A 22,526-nucleotide genomic window follows, 5' to 3' on the forward strand; every position below is an offset into this window, starting at 1 on the left:
CAGAGAGCCCTGTGAGCCCTGGCCAACAGTAGTACACTACACAGGGAACATTTGGGATGCAGAGAGACTGCCAGGCAGCTAGTATGGTGGGCCCTGGTGGGCCCTGGTCTAAATGGTGAGGGGATGATTGGCTTTCCCTTTCAGTGCCATCAGCTGTCCCACAACCAAGATCTTCCTCCTTGTGTACAGCCAATGGTAGCAAGGTTAAAGGTTAAAGGTTAAATGACACAGGAGCTACAAGCTCAGAGGGTAAACACAGCTGCTGATGACTCTCTGTAAGTCAACATGTTGGCCTCTGAAGCTAAAACATCCAGTTAACTAGCCAATTGTTTAGCAGCCAACCAGCCAAAGTGTGTGTCTCGAATGGCAGCCTACTCCCTGTATAGTGCGCTACCCACAGGGCCCTCGCCAAATACAGTGCGCTACCCACAGGGCCCTCGCCAAATACAGTGCGCTACCCACAGGGCCCTCGCCAAATACAGTGCGCTACCCACAGGGCCCTCGCCAAATACAGTGCGCTACCCACAGGGCCCTCGCCAAATACAGTGCGCTACCCACAGGGCCCTCGCCAAATACAGTGCGCTACCCACAGGGCCCTCGCCAAATACAGTGCGCTACCCACAGGGCCCTCGCCAAATGTAGCGCCCTACCCATTGGGCCCTCGCCAAATGTAGTGCCCTACCCATTGGGCCCTCGCCAAAAGAAGTGCACGGAACGGAATAGGGTGCCATTTAGGACGATGTGTGTGCGTGCAGTGCTCTGCGGTGGCATTTACTAAGCAGCAGCTTCGGGAAGAACGTCAGTCAGATGGTTAAATGACATATGGGTTTGTTACACAAGCCATGAAAACAAGAATAAAACTGTCATAACGTGGCCCTCTTTGGGTATAGCGAGTGCCTCCCTCCCTCCCTCCCTCCCTCTCACACCCAGGCTCTGTTATCTCAGGTCGTAAATTCCTAGAGGAGACTCTCCTCAGGGCCAGGCAGTATAGCACGCAGAAAGAGACATGTAGAAGAAGTTCCTTTGTTCTCTCTATCACAGAACGCGAGAACTGAACAATATCCATGTTCTGGAGAATGTGTAAATGGTTGGTGGAGGAGCCAGCTACGACCCGGTCCATTTTGTTTCATGTTTGTGACCTCAGGAAAGACAATACAGCCACATTACCATAACTCTGTTTATACAGGTTCCTCAGTTATGAGGTTTTGCATCTAATTATTGTATAAAATGAATGAGTAAAGATGAAACTATTTGTGAAATGATTTGATGTGATTTAAAACTGTTTACTGAAAGAGAATCCAATTCCCTTTAAAGTTTAACTAGGTCATTGGCCCGCCCCCATGAGCACAGACATTGATCTGGCGTCATGGGACAGCCCTTTTCCACTGTTACGAATTAAACCCCCACCTGAAGGAATTCCCTTCAGGCCACACTTACCTCGGTAAGCTGAGGGGGAGAAGGTTGGAGTAGAGACCACAAAAAACCTCAGTCTAAGCTAAGGTTATAATGGTTGTTGAATTACTAACCAAACCACGGGGAGCATTGGCTACACTGGTGGAAATGGTTCAACTCTGAGACTATCGATACCGACAGAATAAGAGCAAATCTCCGATACTAATTACTAGTCTGCAGCTAGAATTTATGTCGACCTGAAATGCGAAGACCGACAACCGCCGAAACATCTATTTCTATAAGAACATTTCTGAATGGGACTCTGAAGTATCCATTCTAACCACGAAAGACTTCACGGGAGAGAGAGAGAGAGAGACTTTGAACTTTCCAACAGAAAGACGGACGATTCCAACAGAGATCACGACGACACACTGAGCGTAAATATATATATTGATTGCAATTATTCCCGAATGAGTGAGCGTTCATGTGCAAAGGGTTAGCATTTCAATCATCATAATTATCAACTTTGTATTATCAACTTTGTAGTGTCTTTTGTCTTTCGCGCCCTTCTCAGTCCCTTTGTCTACCAAGCCGCCATACCGGCTTAACCCACTAGGGCACATCCCCTATCATTTCCTTGTAACCATATCTACTGTTTGTTTGTTTATGCATTTCTGTGATTATTTAGTTAGTTAGTAAATAAATGATTAAGACAATTGATGTATGGATAATTCATAGTAAAGGCTGGGTTCGTGCAGATAACCAACAATTTACGACGTTTGGAATGAGACTAACGTGAGGTAAAGAATAATTCATTAATAAGAAGACTAATTGATCAGATATTAAAATATCTGAAAAGTTATATTAGGAAAATTATAACTTTGTAATCTGAATATTTTCCTTGGTGCCCCGACTTCCTAGTTAATTACATTTACATGATTCGTTTAATCACGTAATAATAATTACAGAGAATTGATTTGATAAAACAACAGTCTTCAATTTAATGATGCCAAAGACATGACAAAACTGAGTAGAAATTAAATGTAGAGAAAGAGATACCGACAGAGAGAGAGAAATAGACACAGAGAGGGGGCGAGAGAAAGTGAAAATGGAAGTTACATTTTAACAGTATAGTGTGTCATCATAGGACATTAACATCTCCCAGTCAAATAGCCTGAAAAACAGCATGCTAACTTTAAGTATCCCTTCTGTTCAGACGCTATCTGAGAAGCTAACCAGTAACCACAAAGCTAATCAGTAGCACAAACATACATCTGTGATCTTTAAAACAGTTTCCTAAGGGGACAAGGAGGGTGTATGTGTCTCAGTAAACATTGAAATGAATACTGTAACTAAAATGGTCAGCTCCACATCTTGCATTGAAGCAGAAAGACTGTCAATAGGACAAGTCTTAGGCCTATACACAATGAACTTGTTGACACTAGCTAGGTCTTGTTGCTACCTCAAATAAAAAGGTTGGCCATATTTGCATCCGGGCTTCTCCTCCTGGCTTTGACCTGTCTAATAACAAACCATACATTTGATTGATGACATCCTCTATAGTCACAAGCCTGTCTTCATGGTGACCGAACGAAGCAAGTCCCTTGAGGTGTGCGCGTCACGAGGCTACACGTGACGCAAAAACTGAGAAAGATATCTTATTTCTATTATGAAAGCGGATTGTTGCACCCGTGTTGTGGAATCAGGGCTGATGTTTGCTTGCCTGTCTAGTGGCTAACTATCCACATCGCTCTGGTCAACTGCCGTTTGTTCCCCCACCATGAGATTCGCCCTCTCCTACGATCTCTAGAACGCGAAACACATTCTGACCATTCTGATTGGTCCTAGAAACCGATGGGTTGGGACAGAGCCGGCCTACATGACGATGTTATCAACTCTGATTGGTTTAGAGGCGATCCAGACCTCATTTTACAGGTTCATCGCTGATGAATTTGTTTCGTACAACGCCTCTAATTTTGAAGGTCACACAAACGAATTCTAGGACGGCAGTTTCAGACTGAATGCATGTAGAGATGGATCGAGTCATCAGGCAAGATGTTTGAACCCAAACGCCCTGAGACGAGGGTTGGAAACAACAGCATTAGTTTACCGGGGGGAAATGGAAACAGAGCCTGCGACACGCCATCTTAACTCCACCTAGACAATTACTGGATTGGTGGAATAGGTCAGAACTTCCCCCCTTTGCGTTCACACTAGGAAGTGGCATCACGCAGGGAAACATCGGAAGCCATTCACTTTGAATAGAAGGAAAAGGAGAGAATGAGTGAGCGGGGGACAGTTGATCGATGCGAGCACAGGAACTGAACAGGGAGGAACTAAAGTTGGGGAACGTTGAAACTTTATAAAAACGAGTTGGTATAGTTCAGCAACAAAAGCGACACGTACACAACTACGGGGTAAAAACAGACGGGATTGGCTTAGACTGTTGACATGTCAACTATATTTAGTCTCCAAATGTTTAATCGAAAACATAAATACATTTGCACAGTGAGCACTTGTCTCAAATAAATTGTTACAGTTGTTGTTAGCTAGCTAGCTAACTTTAGCATAGACATGAGTCAAAACCTCAAAACAAGACATGGTATCGATAACAAAACGAGCCACCTATGTGATTTCCCACATGGCAGATTCTTGTCATTGTTGCTATCTGACCGTTCAGAATCATAACAACGCACACGCCTGCCCGCTGGCCACATCGATGCGGGCGCATCATTTTCTTGATGTTGTCAGCCAACCCTTCAAATCCTCCGTGATATTGCGACGCAAGCGACCAATCGAAGCTCACCATAGAGCTTCCAACCCCTACTGGATTGGCTGACAATGGCTGTTGATACCGTACATACTATAGCACTACCTAGCATGCTAGTTAGCACCACATGAGGGCGAGGCTAGTGTAGCTAGGTGAGTTAAGCCTGCTGTTTTAGGTTAGACCAAGGGTTACCAAACCTTTTCACTGAGGCCCCCCCTTCCATTACTGGGGAACATCCCACCTAGACCAAAAAAACAAAAAACAAACGGTAGCTGATATGGGCTAGTTTCTGACAAGTTATCAATAGCTCTCCAAGGTCTGCGATGACTGACATGACAAGAGGAAAACTGATGATGTACTACCCGATTTAGTAACGTCACCTTGTACATTCTACTATTACAACTTTCTAGAGTAAGTTTAAAGCTGGACTGAGTTCCTTAGACCTAATGTTTATACCCCAGGACAAATTAGCTAGCAACAGCAAGCTAGCTAAATAGGACAAATTAGCTAGCTAGTGCAAGCTAACTAGCTAAATTGCCATAAATGTTTAATGCTTTTCGACCTGTCCCCAAATTAATGTCATTGGTTCAGAGTTTGTTTTGATATTTTAACCTGCGTGTCGTGATCGCGTTTGGTGTAGGGGGACAAAATAAATTGATGCACGATGGTGCACGTGCACAGCTGGTTTGGGTTCCGTGTTAGACAGCGCTACATGGAGACAGGACGGACAGCTGATCGTCCTCGCAGTGGCAGACCACGTGTAACAACACCTGCACGGGATCGGTACATCTGAACATCACACCTGCGGTACAGGTACAAGATGGCAACAACAACTGCCCGAGTTACACCAGGAAAGCACAATCCCTCCATCAGTGCTCAGACTGTCCGCAATAGGCTGAGAGAGGCTGGACTGAGGGCTTGTAGGCCTGTTGTAAGGCAGGTCCTCACCAGACATCACCGGCAACAACGTCGCCTATGGGCACAAACCCACCGTCGCTGGACCAGACAGGACTGGCAAAAAGTGCTCTTCACTGACGAGTCACGGTTTTGTCTCACCAGTGGTGATGGTTGGATTTGCGTTTATCGTTGAAGGAATGAGCGTTACACCGAGGCCTGTACTCTGGAGCGGGATCGATTTGGAGGTGGAGGGTCCATCATGGTCTGGCGCGGTGTGTCACAGCATCATCGGACTGAGCTTGTTGTCATTGCAGGCAATCTCAACGCTGTGCGTTACAGGGAAGACATCCTCCTCCCTCATGTGGTACCCTTCCTGCAGGCTCATCCTGACATGACCCTCCAGCATGACAATGCCACCAGCCATACTGCTCGTTCTGTGTGTGATTTCCTGCAAGACAGGAATGTCAGTGTTCTGCCATGGCCAGCGAAGAGCCCGGATCTCAATCTCATTGAGCACGTCTGGGACCTGTTGGATCGGAGGGTGAGGGCTAGGGCCATTCCCCCCAGAAATGTCCGGGAACTTGCAGGTGCCTTGGTGGAAGAGTGGGGTAACATCTCACAACAAGAACTGGCAAATCTGGTGCAGTCCATGAGGAGGAGATGCACTGCAGTACTTAATGCAGCTGGTGGCCACACCAGATACTGACTGTTACTTTTGATTTTGACCCCGCCTTTGTTCAGGGACACATTATTCCATTTCTGTTAGTCACATGTCTGTGGAACTTATTCAGTTTATGTCTCAGTTGTTGAATCTTGTTATGTTCATACAAATATTTACACATGTTAAGTTTGCTGAAAATAAACGCAGTTGACAGTGAGAGGACGTTTCTTTTTTGTTGTTGCTGAGTTTATGACCGTAGCCCTTGATCATGACTCTTGTGTTGTTAAGATCCCTGTCACTCAATCTGTACATTAACACACGTCGTTTGCAGTACGGTTTTGGAAGCATAAGGACCTTTATATCAACAAGACAGCTTTTTTTTTTTTTTTTTATAAATAAAAAAGGTTAAATTGATACTTTTTTTATAAGGTTCGTGTTCCCATACGGACATATCTCCATGTCACTATGCTTGTTTATGGAAGACAAGAGGCAACAACCTGTGCTAATTAGCCATCTAGCGTGCTCCAAATACCTGTGTGTAAGCTAACTCAGGAAGTGTAGCGTTAAGTGTAGTTTCGTCGGATGGAGGCACTGAAAGCTGTATGGATCTGTGCAAAACTGCAAAAGTTAGTATCTTTAAATTTGAAGGATTCTTTCTTGCTGATGAAAGGTACCATATGTTTTCGAAAGCTGTATTGAAAGCGATGGATTATTGACGTCTCTAAAACGTTAAAACACAACGTCTGGATTGTAGTTCACGAGGTAGTCGTGGGCGCAGCTAATAGCTGAAAACTGTATGGAGAAGACAGGATGGCGTGTAGAGTCTGAGAGCTAACATGACCCAAGCATGGCATGCTAACACGGCTAACTAACAAGCACCTGCTGATTCTGTTAGTTAGCCTGCAAGATTCATTTTACAGGGTCCGAGCAAGGCTAGCTCATTTGAATCCAGATCTGATTTGCTTAGTTAGCTAGCTAGCTAGCTAGCTGGCTCCCTGTAGCTAGTTGGCTAAAGAACATACCTAAGGAATCTTTGACAACATTCTGTCTTTTTTAATAAGGTCTGACTTCGGGCCCATGTCCAGACAGGGAAACTCCAGGGAAGAAGTGCTTACGTAGCTGGTTAGGGGAATTAACGTAGCAGGTTAGGGGAATTAACATAGCAGGTTAGGGAGAATTGACGTAGCAGGTTAGGGAGAATTAACGTAGCAGGTTAGGGGAATTAACGTAGCAGGTTAGGGGAATTGACCTAGCTGGTTAGGGGAATTAACGTAGCAGGTTAGGGAGAATTGACGTAGCAGGTTAGGGAGAATTGACGTAGCAGGTTAGGGAGAATTGACGTAGCAGGTTAGGGAGAATTGACGTAGCAGGTTAGGGGGAATTAACGTACAAGGTTAGGGGAATTAACGTACAAGGTTAGGGGAATTAACGTACAAGGTTAGGGGAATTAACGTACAAGGTTAGGGGAATTAACGTACAAGGTTAGGGGAATTAACGTACAAGGTTAGGGGAATTAACGTACAAGGTTAGGGGAATTAACGTACAAGGTTAGGGGAATTAACGTACAAGGTTAGGGGAATTAACGTACAAGGTTAGGGGAATTAACGTAGCAGGTTAGGGGAATTAACGTAGCAGGTTAGGGGAATTAACGTAGCAGGTTAGGGAGAATTGACGTAGCAGGTTAGGGAGAATTGACGTAGCAGGTTAGGGGAATTAACGTAGCAGGTTAGGGGAATTAACGTACAAGGTTAGGGGAATTAACGTACAAGGTTAGGGGAATTAACGTACAAGGTTAGGGGAATTAACGTACAAGGTTAGGGGAATTAACGTACAAGGTTAGGGGAATTAACGTACAAGGTTAGGGGAATTAACGTACAAGGTTAGGGGAATTAACGTACAAGGTTAGGGGAATTAACGTACAAGGTTAGGGGAATTAACGTAGCAGGTTAGGGGAATTAACCTAGCTGGTTAGGGGAATTAACCTAGCTGGTTAGGGGAATTAATGTAGCAGGTTAGGGGAATTGACGTAGCAGGTTAGGGAGAATTGACGTAGCAGGTTAGGGGAATTGACGTAGCAGGTTAGGGGAATTAACCTAGCTGGTTAGGGGAATTAACCTAGCTGGTTAGGGGAATTAACCTAGCTGGTTAGGGGAATTAACCTAGCTGGTTAGGGGAATTAACCTAGCTGGTTAGGGGAATTAACCTAGCTGGTTAGGGGAATTAACCTAGCTGGTTAGGGGAATTAACCTAGCTGGTTAGGGGAATTGACGTAGCAGGTTAGGGGAATTGACGTAGCAGGTTAGGGGAATTAACCTAGCTGGTTAGGGGAATTAACCTAGCTGGTTAGGGGAATTAACCTAGCTGGTTAGGGGAATTAACCTAGCAGGTTAGGGGAATTGACGTAGCAGGTTAGGGGAATTGACGTAGCAGGTTAGGGGAATTGACGTAGCAGGTTAGGGGAATTGACGTAGCAGGTTAGGGGAATTGACGTAGCAGGTTAGGGGAATTAATGTAGCTGGTTAGGGGAATTAACATAGCAGGTTAGGAGAATGAGGTTAAGTTTACGAAAAGGGTTCAGGCTCCCAAGTGGCACAGAGGTCTAAGGCACTGCATCTCAGTTCAAGATGAGTTAATCTTTATTTAACTAGGAAAGTCTGTTAATTAAGAACAAATTCTTTTTTTACAATAACGGCCAAACCCGGACGACGCTGGGCCAATTGTGCGCCGCCCTATGGGACTCCCAATCACGGCCGGATGTGATGCAGCCTGGATTCGAACCAGGGAATGTAGTGACGCCTCTTGCACTGAGATGCAGTGCCTTAGAACCGCTGCCCCACTCGGGAGCCCTTACCTTCTTTCTAGTCCAGGGGAACTCCACATATTACTTGTGGTAACCATAAAGATCACATGGTTATAGATATAAAATACGTAAATTTTTTACATGTGACAAACATGGACGACAGCCAGCTAGTTTATACTATGTCACCGGTCAGATTTGCTCAACTCGCCGGGGTCCATGATAATTTAGTTAGGTGGCTATCCTCAAATAGGTGGTTTGCTAATGCATCGTGGCCTGGTTTTTAAATCCAACTAAATTCCCAGCAACCTCCCACTCGCTGTATAGGAAATAAAGATCAGAGGAACTGAAACGGTAAAGCGGATAATCTCTTGCTCCCGCATCAAAAGAACACAGCATCTATATAGGTTCAGCAGCTTCTAGCTAGCATGCTAGCTCGCTAATCTAAAAAACAGCGAAGAATCTACTGTTAGCTAGCATGGCCGGGGATACGAAATGTGCTATCAAATAAAGTTCTTACCGTATATTTGGGCACAGTTGATGTCCGATTTGAGATATTGAAAAGTCGCTAACTATAATACTTGCATCCCAAGCAGCAGTTCATGCTAGTAGTTTGGTTGGCTGGGCAATCATTCAAAAACCATGTCGCTAAACTAGAAACACTACTGGCTGCCTGTCCATCTCATAGAGATCCTACGACTAGAGGGGTCTTGTGATAAACTCGCAACGGTCCAGAATGGGGCATGAAATGGCAGCCATGTTGGTCAGGGAGAAATACAACCCAGCGGATGAATGGGGCGGCAGGTAGCCTAGTGGTTAGAGCGTTGGACTAGTAACCGTAAAGGTTGCAAGTTCGAATCCCTGAGCTGACAAGGTACAAATCTGTCATTCTGCCCCTGAACAAGGCAGTTAACCCACTGTTCCTAGGCCGTCATTGAAAATAATGTTCTTAATTAACTGACTTTCCTAGTTAAAAAAATGCCAGTAAATCATAATAATCCAGATTTTATTTATGCAGGAAAGTAAAAGTAAGGGATATTGCGTAATAGAATTATCAACCTAAAATATTGTCATATATATTGTCATAAATACAGTTTATACAGGTTTTATACCAACTTTCTGAATAAATATCCTAAAGTATATGTAAACAGACCATACATTTTCATGGAAAGCTGTGAGTGCCTATTATTATGATACAATATCAGTACTTGTATTAACAAAGTCCTACCATCAACTGATTTCAGCCGGTGTATGGCTGTGGATTAAATGCATTGTTTGACTGGAGTATTGGCAGTTAATTTGAAACATTTATGGAGTCATTCCTCTAAAGCTGTCAGGCTAGATAACAAACATACAGTACCTTCTTCAAATTCATTATTTTACACAATATCTTATCACAGGATTGGCTTGGTTGGCATGGTTAACCAACTCCCTGACCAAAATGGCTGACATCTTTAAAGAATGTTCCTAGACATTCTAGTAGTCTAATTCTATGGCCAATCCCTCCTACGTCTTGCTCCCAATGGTACGTCGCAAACTGACGTGCGCGCACCCTGGTGTTAAAACGTGGGCGGTACAAGGGAATCCGTTCCGAGTGACGTATTCAAGAAAACATTATGGGGGGGGGGGTTCCCTCTTTCCCTAAACCCATGTCCAAGAGGTTTCTTCCAAAACCTTTCTAGAACATACCTGGCCTACCTTTCTACATTTCTACTTAGTAGAAGTCAATTATTACACGTCTTGGAAATGTCTTCGGATTAGATTTTTATTTTGGAACTTGTATCAATCGGTCTAACCTCCTGACATTGTTTTGAGAAGTTATGTTATTTACCAAATCCTTCATGTTTAAACGTGTTGTTTTTGAAGTTTTCAAGATTTGTTTTATTACACTCCTATAGCAATACAAACTGAAATCCATGAGCATGCAACATATTAAAATACTATTGTCCTGCGGTCTTAAAGTGACTCATTAATCAATGAACAGAAATATGAGATTGGTGACCTCATGTATGGATATATAGACATTTTTTTCTTCTCAAACAGGTAGGCCTACCTTATTTCTTAAACAGGAAGAAATAGGCTCCAACACAAAGCCATCTTGTTAGTAAAGTCTAATTAAAATGAATACAGTTTAAATGAATTAGACTATGCCTACTCGAATTTGCCTACTTTCAGCACCATGAGCTGTCCATTTCGGCTAAGGCTAAGGACTGTTCTTAGCCGTGGTATATTGGCCATATACCACAAACCCCCGAGGTGCCCTATTGCTATTATAAACTGGTTACAAACATCATTAGAAAAGTACAAATAAATGTTTTGTCGTAGCTGTGGTATAAGGTCTGATATATCACGGCCTCTCGTGCCTTATTGCTTAATTCTAATCCCTTCCTCCTTCCCCCAGCTCCTGTAGTCTGCAGCTGTCATCCCTTCCCCCTCCCCAAGCTCCCATAGTCTGCAGCTGTCATCCCTTCCTCCTCCCCCAGCTCCCATAGTCTGCAGCTGTCATCCCTTCCTCCTCCCCCAGCTCCCATAGTCTGCAGCTGTCATCCCTTCCTCCCCTCCCAGCTCCCGTAGTCTGCAGCTGTCATCCCTTCCTCCCCTCCCAGCTCCCGTAGTCTGCAGCTGTCATCCCTTCCACCCCTCCCAGCTCCCGTTATCTGCAGCTGTCATCCCTTCCTTCCCTCCCAGCTCCCGTAGACTGCAGCTGTCATCCCTTCCTCCTCCCCCAGCTCCCATAGTCTGCAGCTGTCATCCCTCCCCCCAGCTCCTGTAGTCTGCAGCTGTCATCCCTCCCCCAGCTCCCATAGTCTGCAGCTGTCATCCCTTCCTCCTTCCCCAGCTCCCATAGTCTGCAGCTGTCATCCCTTCCTCCTCCCCCAGCTCCCCGTAGTCTGCATCTGTCATCCTCTCCTCCCCAGCTCCCGTAGTCTGCATCTGTCATCCCTTCCTCCTCCCCCAGCTCCCCGTAGTCTGCATCTGTCATCCTCTCCTCCCCAGCTCCCGTAGTCTGCATCTGTCATCCCTCCCTCCTCCCCCAGCTCTCCGTTGTCTGCAGCTGTCATCCTCTCCTCCCCAGCTTCAGTAGTCTGCATCTGTCATCCTCTCCTCCCCAAGCTCCAGTAGTCTACAGCTGTACCCTACTACACTATAATAATCATTATAATTCCTCCTCTCTTCCCTCCACACCTCAGCTTCCGTAGTCATTCTGCAGCCTTCACCCTCTTCTCCACCACCAGGATGAATTCAGACGCGGCCCCCATCACTCAGTTACCCCTGCTGTGACCCCCACCACCCCAGCGGCAGCCCAGACCCCCGTCGTACCAGCAGCCATCGGTTCCCCCACCCAGCCCATCCAGCTCAGCGACCTGCAGAGCATCCTGGCCATATGAACGTACCGGCCATGTCCGCTGCCGTCTCAGTACGGAGGGTTGAGGGTGAGCAGACTACCACATGAGTCTGTATGACTAACAGCGACAGGGACAATAGTGGATATCTGCAGTCAACTACAGATGATACGCTCATATAGAATGCTTTTTTTAAAAATGGGATTTCCAACTGTCCTGACTTAGGTACACAGACATTTTCTGTGGAATCTTTTCCGTATTCAAATACAGGAAAATATATTGTAATATGGTAGATGAGTGTTTAACTTGTCTTCTCCCTAACTCAGTGGACCTGGCCAGTGTGTGACCCCAGAGGTCATTGTTCCTGTCCTGTCTAACTCTCCTCCCCTCTGGAGAGTCTCTAGCTCAGAGTGCAGAGGATGTACAGAACCTACCTCTCCATAGTTCTGATAGGTGGGTAGATACAGAACCTACCTCTCCATAGTTCTGACAGGTGGGTAGATACAGAACCTACCTCTCCATAGTTCTGATAGGTGGGTAGATACAGAACCTACCTCTCCATAGTTCTGACAGGTGGGTAGATACAGAACCTACCTCTCCATAGTTCTGACAGGTGGGTCGATACAGAACCTACCTCTCCATAGTTCTGACAGGTGGGTAGATACAGAACCTACCTCTCCATAGTTCTGACAGGTGGGTCGATACAGAACCTACCTCTCCATAGTTCTGACAGGTGGGTAGATACAGAACCTACCTCTCCATAGTTCTGACAGGTGGGTAGATACAGAACCTACCTCTCCATAGTTCTGACAGGTGGGTCGATACAGAACCTACCTCTCCATAGTTCTGACAGGTGGGTCGATACAGAACCTACCTCTCCATAGTTCTGACAGGTGGGTCGATACAGAACCTACCTCTCCATAGTTCTGACAGGTGGGTAGATACAGAACCTACCTCTCCATAGTTCTGACAGGTGGGTCGATACAGAACCTACCTCTCCATAGTTCTGACAGGTGGGTAGATACAGAACCTACCTCTCCATAGTTCTGATAGGTGGGTAGATACAGAACCTACCTCTCCATAGTTCTGATAGGTGGGTAGATACAGAACCTACCTCTCCATAGTTCTGATAGGTGGGTAGATACAGAACCTACCTCTCCATAGTTCTGACAGGTGGGTCGATACAGAACCTACCTCTCCATAGTTCTGACAGGTGGGTAGATACAGAACCTACCTCTCCATAGTTCTGACAGGTGGGTCGATACAGAACCTAGAAATAAGAAAAAGGTAGCTGTCTGCTGTTTACCGCTTCTGCAAGTCCTGCCGAAGAACACATTTGCCAAAATGTTTGTTTGCCAAGGCGTGTAAAACACTCCTTTTATCAGGTCAATGATACAGATTCAGAACCGTAAACTTTCCCCTTTCAGGTTAACATTAAACTCCTGTCTCTGCGGATCTGTCTCCCTCTGAGATGAGCCTTGGCGTCAAGACAGCTGGGACCTCTCATGAACCAGTTTGTTCTGCCCTCAGAGGCTGTAGAAGCCGGTGAGATCATATCGTACCTCAGGAACACACACATCATCACACACGCAGACGGGGCAGCAGTAGCCTTGAGGTGAGAGAAACAGGCCAGTAACCACAGCATAGCGTCAATATACCATCTACTGCCGTTGTGCCATTTAGCAAGGCACTGAAACCCCTTTCTATCTATTCTTTTTCAGATGTGGAAGCGTTTGCCAAAGCCATGGAAGGGACTGACGAGGATAAAGACAAGAAGAACAAGGATGATGATGATGATGATGAGGATTTGAGTCTGGATGTCACGGATCTCCCCCCGGTACTGCTGCTCATTCTGATCACCAGTTCTGGAGGTCTACATCACCTGCTTTTCTAGGCTTCACTGAACCAGATTCATTATCATCAACCCAGGGACTGTCTTGTCTGATTACACACACAACCTGCTTCCCATTTCCCCTGATTAGTATGTTATATATGTGCCCTCTGTCCTTATCGGTTATGGTTCCCATGTCCGTTGGTGGTGTGAGTACCTATGCATTGGTGCAGCTGTTATGCTGCGTGCTATATATATATATATATATTGTGTATTACGGGTATCGTCCCCTGTCGTTCAACACGGTTTACTTTTGTTTGGCTACAGCCCAGTGTTTTTTGTATACGTGTTTGTTTTGGGTGTATTTAAAAACTCCTGTATTCCTGCGCCTGTCTCCAAATCCTTTATACCAGCGTGACACCGGATTAAAAGATCTCATGTGTGGTCTCTGACACGTCCCTCTTTCTGTTTGTTACTGCAGTATAGCACCACACAACCGCTAGTCTGGAGGGAGTGGTAACTGAACAAAATGTTGTGTATTTTCTGTAATGCATCTTATTTAAAATAAAAACAGCCAATGAATCAATCACGTTGAATAGCATCTGTATTCAATGCATTGACTTCTAGATAAAGAATTAAAATAACCAATGCCTTTTGTTTCTTATTGAAAAGCAATAAACAATTGATGACAAAAAAATTATAATTGACCCCTTGCCCATTTTGTATCGAAGAAAGCTTTATTTAAAAAGAATACATTTACAACTACACTGACTATGGGAGTTCAGCTTGTTATCTGAGTGAGGTGTGTATATATATATATATATACAAACAGTAATTGCTTGACATTTTAAACTCCTCTCTTGTGATATAATCCATACATTTCCCATTATACCAAATATGTAATTAATCTATAGAATACAGTACACATGGTGTGGATCATTGTGATGTGCCAAATGCTAACTGTGAGAGATTATTTATTTAAGGGATGGTTCACAGTATTACCGAGAGCCGGTTTCACAGACAGACAGCCGTTTTTCTCTAACATTTGGAGCTAGGGTCAAAGTTGAATGTATCTAAAGCAGAAAAACAATGATTAAACCATTTTTTTTCTCTAAAAGTAGTCGGAATTGTCTTCCTTGAAAGCAACATACATTCAAAAAGTATACAGACCCCTTCCCTGTTTTTTTTTTACACATTTTGTTTTACGTTATTCTAAAATGTATTCAATTAAAATGTTTTCCTCATCAATCTACATACAGTACCCCATAATACATTTTGTAAGATAAAAAATAAATATATTTAAATTAACTACTGTATATCACCCACCACCAGTGATCGTATCGTAGACATCATGTACGTGTGAGTTTATATTGATCCTTTAAACAGTTGGAAACATCTGAGCAGGGAAACAACGTCGTGGAACGTTCAGATAAAAATATACACTACATGATCAAAAGTATTGTGAACACCTGCTTGTCGATCATCTCATTCCAAAATCATGTGCATTAATATGGAGCTGGTCCCTCCTTTGCTGCTATAACAGCCTCCACTCTTCTGGGAAGGCTTTCCACTAGATGTTGGAATATTGCTGCGGGGACTTGCTTCCATTCAGCCACAAGAGCATTAGAGAGGTCGGGCACTGATGTTGGGCGATTAGGCCTGGCTCGCAGTCAGCGTTCCAATTCATCCCAAAGGTGTTCGATGGGGTTGAGGTCAGGGCTCTGTGCAGGCCAGTCTAGTTCGCCAATACCGATCTCAACAAACAATTTCTATTTGGACCGCACTTTGTGCACGGGGACATTGTCCTTCTGAAACAGGAAAGGGCCTTCCCCAAACTGATGCCACAAAGTTAGAAGCACAGAATCGTTTAGAATTTAATTGTATGCTGTAGCGATTTCCCTTCACTGGCACTAAGGGGCCCGAACCATGAAAAACAGCCCCAGACCATTATACCTCCTCCAAACTTTACAGTTGGCACTATACATTGGGGCAGGTAACGTTCCCTTGGCATCCTTCTAACCCAGATTCATCCGTCGGACTGGCAGATGGTGAAGCGGGATTTATCACTCCAGAGAATGCGTTTCCACTGTTCCAGAGACAATGGCGGCGAGTTTTACACCACTCCAACCGACGCTTGGCATTGCGCATGGTGATCCTAAGCTTGTGTGCGGCTGCTCGGCCATGGAAACCCATTTCATGAAGCTCCTGATGAACAGTTATTGTGCTGATGTTGCTTCCAGATTCCAGGCAGTTTGGAACTCGGTAATGAGTGTTGCAACCGAGGACAGATGATTTTTACGGGCTACGCGCTTCAGCACTCTGCGGTCCCGTTCTGTGAGCTTGTTTGGACTACCACTTTGCGGCCGAGACGTTGTTGCTCCTAGACGTTTCCCCTTCACAATAACAGCACTTACAGCTGACCGGGGCAGCTCTAGCAGGGCAGAAACGTTATTCCCCTGGTCAGCAATGGGTGTGTGCTGAAATAGCTGAATCAACTAATTTGAATGGGTGTCCACATACTTTTGACTATGTAGTGTATATGACATAGAACAAACATACCTCTGACATGTACAATACAGAATCACATCATCAGCTCTATTCATGACATTTCTATTTGCAACGTTTTCCTAATGAACGTGGCCCAATGGGGGTATTGTTGCAGATACAAATTTTGCAGACATAAATGTGATAACGTTCTGTAACGTTGTCGTATTGACTTTGGCCCTGCATTAGCCGGGGGTTATAGTGCTGAACCGGATGTAATAGGGCTAAACTAGGTGTAACAGGGCTAAACTGGCTCTAATAAGACTAAACCTGGGGTAACAGGGCTAAACCGGGGGAACAGGGCTAAACCGGGTGTAACACGGCTAAACCGGGAGTAACAGGGCTAAACCGGGTGTAACACGGCTAAACCGGGAGTAACAGGGCTAAACCAGGTGTAACAGGGCTAAACCAGGTGTAACAGGGCTAAACCAGGTGTAACAGGGCGAAACCGGGTGTAACAGGGCTAAACCGGGTGTATAACAGGGCGAAACCGGGAGTAACAGGGCGAAACCGGGAGTAACAGGGCGAAACCGGGAGTAACAGGGCGAAACCGGGAGTAACAGGGCTAAACCGGGTGTAACAGGGCTAAACCGGGTGTAACAGGGCTAAACCAGGTGTAACAGGGCTAAACCAGGTGTAACAGGGCGAAACCGGGTGTAACAGGGCTAAACCGGGTGTAACAGGGCGAAACCGGGAGTAACAGGGCGAAACCGGGAGTAACAGGGCGAAACCGGGAGTAACAGGGCTAAACCGGGTGTAACAGGGCTAAACCAGGTGTAACAGGGCTAAACCAGATGTAACAGGGAGAAACCGGGTGTAACAGGGCTAAAAGAGGTCTACATGGCTGGACAGCCCTGTGTGCCCACAGCTCCGCGTACTGACAGGGGTTTAGACAGCACGGCTGGTCGCTGGTTCAGGACTGCTCTCCGTACACAACCATGGAAGGAGGGCAGGGCAGCGGGGAGGCCCGGCACATCAACGCCATCTAGAGGAGAGGAAAGGGAGTACAAGTTGAAATGCAAAAAGATCATTTTAGTTCTTTATGTTCGAGACAGGAGGTTTAGAAGTTGTATCTGTGTGCCAAAAGCTCTTTTTTTGGAATAAATTATATTAAAAAAAAAACATTGTCATGTTTGAGGTTGTACATGTGTGTTGCAGTAGTCTTTCCTTCACCACTCATACTGTAAAATAATCTGTCTAGCAGATTATGGAAATCCCTGAATAGTTCTGTGATTTTATATATATATATATATATATATATATATATATTATTTTTTTTTTAAATCACAAAATGACTTCTGAGTCGGTGTATGGAATGAATATCCGATCAGCTCTAGTGTTTGACAGAGTAAGGTAGGAGGGTAGGGTTTAACAGAGGAGGTTTTGATGGAGAAAGGACTGGTGCTCACCTGGTACTCCCCCCAGGTACACAGTCTCCCTGGCCCCTGAGGGTCGGCCCTGCTTGGGTCCTACACTGTGTTCACTGGCTGCATCCACATGGAGCTGGAGCACATTGCTCGTCTTCATAACTACAGGGCAAAGAGCCGATGGCAAAAACATTAGAACACCGTTTTGAATTGATCCCAAGTTTAGTAACATAGGTGATGCTCTAATTTCTTTCCAGTGCAAATCTACACTGAAACAAAAAAATATAAAAACGCAACATGCAACAATTTCAAAGATTTGACAGAGTTACAGTTCACATAAGGAAATCAGTCAATTGAAATAAATTCATTAGGCCCTAATCTATGGATTTCACATGACTGGGAATAGATACCAAAAAAAAAGGTAGGGAGGTGGATCAGAAAACCAGTCAGTATCTGGTGTTACAACCATTTGCCTCATGCAGCGTGACACATCTCCTTCACATAGAGTTGATCAGGCTGTTGATTGTGGCCTGTGGAATGTTCTTCCACTCCTCTTCAATCGCTGTGAGAAGTATCTGGATATTGGCAGGAACTAGAACATGCTGTCGTATACGTCGATCCAGAGCATCCCAAACATGCTCAATGGGTGACATGTCTGGTGAGTATGCAGGCCATGGAAGAACTGGGACATTTTCAGCTTCCAGTAATTGTGTACAGATCCTTGTGACATGGGGCCGTGCATTATCATGCTGAAACATGAGGTGATGACGGTGGATGAATGGCACGACAATGGGCCTCAGGATCTCTTCACTGTAACTCTGTGCATTCAAATTGACATAGATAAAATGCAATTGTGTTCGTTGTCCGTAGCTTATTCCTGCCCATACCATAACCCCACCACCACCATGGGGCACTCTGTTCACAACGTTGACATCAGCAAACCGCTCGCCCACACGACACCCTACACGTGGTATAGAGTTGTGAGTCCGGTTGGACGTACCGGCAAATTCTCAAAAATTATGTTGGAGGCGGCTTATGGTAGAGAAATGAACATTCAATTCTATGGCAACATTGTCAGCATGCCAGTTGCACACTCCCTCAAAACTTGAGTCATCTGCGGCATTGTGTTGTGTGACATAACTGAACATTTTAGAATGGCCTTTTATTGTCCCCAGCACAAGGTGCACCTGTGTAATGATCTTGCTGTTTAATCAGCTTCTTGATATACCACACCTGTCAGGTGGAAGGATTATCTTGGTGTAACGCCTGTCTTCATAAATGGACCAAGGCGCAGCAGGTATGTGAATACTCATCTTTAATTTAAATTAAGGAGTAAAGCATCCACTAAATAACACAAAACGGTGACAACAGTGACAGTTCTGCAGGCTATAAACGCAGTGCAAAAACAACCACCCACAAACCCCAGTGACAAACATACTCCTACATATATGACTCCCAATCAGGAACAACGATCCCCAGCTGTTCCTGATCAGGAGTCACAAGACACACAGAACATTCAAACACACACACAAGATTGCCACGTCCTGACCCCCAAACTACTACAACAGCTCCATCTGCTGGTCAGGATGTGACACTTGGCAAAAGAGAAATGCTCACTAACAGGGATGTAAACAAATTCGTGCACAACATTTGAAAGAAATAAGCTTTTAGTCCGTATGGAAAATGTCTTGGATCTTCTACTTCAGCTCATGAAAACATGGGACTAACACTTTACATGTTGTGTTTATATTTTTGTTCAGTGTAATATCGTGAGGAAACGATAGTGCTAAGGGAAGTGATACAATTAATTCCTTGACGATAAAGACCAAAGTGTGTGAGCACAAAACAGGCTAAACCTTGTATCTGTAAGCTACAACTCACCTGTATCTGTAAGCTACAACTCACCTGTATCTGTAAGCTACAACTCACCTGTATCTGTAAGCTACAACTCACCTGTATCTGTAAGCTACAACTCAACTGTATCTGTAAGCTACAACTCACCTGTATCTGTAACTGTAAGCTACAACTCACCTGTATCTGTAAGCTACAACTCACCTGTATCTGTAAGCTACAACTCACCTGTATCTGTAACTGTAAGCTACAACTCACCTGTATCTGTAACTGTAAGCTACAACTCACCTGTATCTGTAACTGTAAGCTACAACTCACCTGTATCTGTATCTGTAAGCTACAACTCACCTGTATCTGTAAGCTACAACTCACCTGTATCTGTAAGCTACAACTCACCTGTATCTGTATCTGTAAGCTACAACTCACCTGTATCTGTATCTGCAAGCTACAACTCACCTGTATCTGTATCTGTAAGCTACAACTCACCTGTATCTGTAAGCTACAACTCACCTGTATCTGTAACTGTAAGCTACAACTCACCTGTATCTGTAACTGTAAGCTACAACTCACCTGTATCTGTACCTGTAAGCTACAACTCACCTGTATCTGTACCTGTAAGCTACAACTCACCTGTATCTGTAAGCTACAACTCACCTGTATCTGTATCTGTAAGCTACAACTCACCTGTATCTGTACCTGTAAGCTACAACTCACCTGTATCTGTAAGCTACAACTCACCTGTATCTGTATCTGTAAGCTACAACTCACCTGTATCTGTAACTGTAAGCTACAACTCACCTGTATCTGTAAGCTACAACTCACCTGTATCTGTAAGCTACAACTCACCTGTATCTGTAAGCTACAACTCACCTGTATCTGTAAGCTACAACTCACCTGTATCTGTAAGCTACAACTCACCTGTATCTGTAAGCTACAACTCACCTGTATCTGTAAGCTACAACTCACCTGTATCTGTAAGCTACAACTCACCTGTATCTGTAAGCTACAACTCACCTGTATCTGTAAGCTACAACTCACCTGTATCTGTAAGCTACAACTCACCTGTATCTGTAAGCTACAACTCACCTGTATCTGTAAGCTACAACTCACCTGTATCTGTAAGCTACAACTCACCTGTATCTGTAAGCTACAACTCACCTGTATCTGTAAGCTACAACTCACCTGTATCTGTAAGCTACAACTCACCTGTATCTGTAAGCTACAACTCACCTGTATCTGTAAGCTACAACTCACCTGTATCTGTAAGCTACAACTCACCTGTAACTGTAAGCTACAACTCACCTGTAACTGTAAGCTACAACTCACCTGTATCTGTAAGCTACAACTCACCTGTAACTGTAAGCTACAACTCACCTGTATCTGTAACTGTAAGCTACAACTCACCTGTATCTGTAAGCTACAACTCACCTGTATCTGTAACTGTAATTTACAACTCACCTGTATCTGTAACTGTAAGCTACAACTCACCTGTATCTGTACCTGTAAGCTACAACTCACCTGTATCTGTACTTGTAAGCTACAACTCACCTGTATCTGTAACTGTAAGCTACAACTCACCTGTATCTGTAACTGTAAGCTACAACTCACCTGTATCTGTACCTGTAAGCTACAACTCACCTGTATCTGTACCTGTAAGCTACAACTCACCTGTATCTGTACCTGTAAGCTACAACTCACCTGTATCTGTAAGCTACAACTCACCTGTAACTGTAAGCTACAACTCACCTGTATCTGTAACTGTAAGCTACAACTCACCTGTAACTGTAAGCTACAACTCACCTGTAACTGTAAGCTACAACTCACCTGTATCTGTAACTGTACGCTACAACTCACCTGTATCTGTAAGCTACAACTCACCTGTATCTGTAACTGTAAGCTACAACTCACCTGTATCTGTAACTGTAAGCTACAACTCACCTGTATCTGTAACTGTAAGCTACAACTCACCTGTATCTGTAACTGTAAGCTACAACTCACCTGTAACTGTAAGCTACAACTCACCTGTAACTGTAAGCTACAACTCACCTGTAACTGTAAGCTACAACTCACCTGTAACTGTAAGCTACAACTCACCTGTAACTGTAAGCTACAACTCACCTGTAATTGTAAGCTACAACTCACCTGTATCTGTAACTGTAATTTACAACTCACCTGTATCTGTAACTGTAAGCTACAACTCACCTGTATCTGTACCTGTAAGCTACAACTCACCTGTATCTGTACCTGTAAGCTACAACTCACCTGTATCTGTAAGCTACAACTCACCTGTATCTGTGACTGTAAGCTACAACTCACCTGTATCTGTATCTGTAAGCTACAACTCACCTGTATCTGTATCTGTAAGCTACAACTCACCTGTATCTGTAACTGTAAGCTACAACTCACCTGTATCTGTAACTGTAAGCTACAACTCACCTGTAACTGTAAGCTACAACTCACCTGTATCTGTACCTGTAAGCTACAACTCACCTGTATCTGTAACTGTAAGCTACAACTCACCTGTATCTGTAAGCTACAACTCACCTGTATCTGTAACTGTAAGCTACAACTCACCTGTATCTGTAACTGTAAGCTACAACTCACCTGTATCTGTAACTGTAAGCTACAACTCACCTGTATCTGTAAGCTACAACTCACCTGTATCTGTAACTGTAAGCTACAACTCACCTGTATCTGTAACTGTAAGCTACAACTCACCTGTATCTGTAACTGTAAGCTACAACTCACCTGTATCTGTAACTGTAAGCTACAACTCACCTGTAACTGTAAGCTACAACTCACCTGTATCTGTGACTGTAAGCTACAACTCACCTGTATCTGTGACTGTAAGCTACAACTCACCTGTATCTGTAAGCTACAACTCACCTGTATCTGTAAGCTACAACTCACCTGTATCTGTAAGCTACAACTCACCTGTATCTGTAAGCTACAACTCACCTGTATCTGTAAGCTACAACTCACCTGTATCTGTAAGCTACAACTCACCTGTATCTGTAAGCTACAACTCACCTGTATCTGTAAGCTACAACTCACCTGTATCTGTAAGCTACA

General features: G+C 44.3%; 2 protein-coding genes and 1 long non-coding RNA gene across 4 annotated transcripts in view; 1 reads left to right on the plus strand and 2 right to left on the minus strand.

Annotated features, from left to right (window-relative positions):
- Positions 1-9,226, minus strand: part of LOC106572876 (dnaJ homolog subfamily C member 5) — a 49,740-nt gene extending 40,514 nt beyond the window's left edge. The window contains exon 1 of the mRNA XM_014147420.2: positions 9,038-9,226. The gene's annotated coding sequence lies outside the window, so the exon portion shown is untranslated. The remainder of the gene's footprint in view (positions 1-9,037) is intronic.
- Positions 1,326-14,383, plus strand: LOC106572878 (uncharacterized). The gene is made up of 4 exons (XR_001321212.2): positions 1,326-1,829; positions 11,709-11,951; positions 13,289-13,476; positions 13,583-14,383. It is a non-coding gene; the product is annotated as an uncharacterized lncRNA (long non-coding RNA).
- Positions 14,384-16,052: 1,669 nt separating this feature from the next.
- The window catches only part of LOC106572912 (laminin subunit alpha-5), a 243,676-nt gene continuing 237,202 nt past the window's right edge, over positions 16,053-22,526 (minus strand). For both annotated transcript variants that reach the window (XM_045696499.1, XM_045696498.1), the window contains 2 exons: positions 17,646-17,765; positions 16,053-17,221 (listed from right to left, as the gene is read on the minus strand). In XM_045696499.1, the coding sequence (XP_045552455.1) occupies positions 17,073-17,221; positions 17,646-17,765 (269 nt within the window). In that variant the 3' untranslated portion in view covers positions 16,053-17,072. The remainder of the gene's footprint in view (positions 17,222-17,645; positions 17,766-22,526) is intronic.

This window comes from Salmo salar, chromosome ssa15 (assembly GCF_905237065.1).
Source record: "Salmo salar chromosome ssa15, Ssal_v3.1, whole genome shotgun sequence".
NCBI classification, from domain to species: Eukaryota; Metazoa; Chordata; class Actinopteri; order Salmoniformes; family Salmonidae; genus Salmo; species Salmo salar.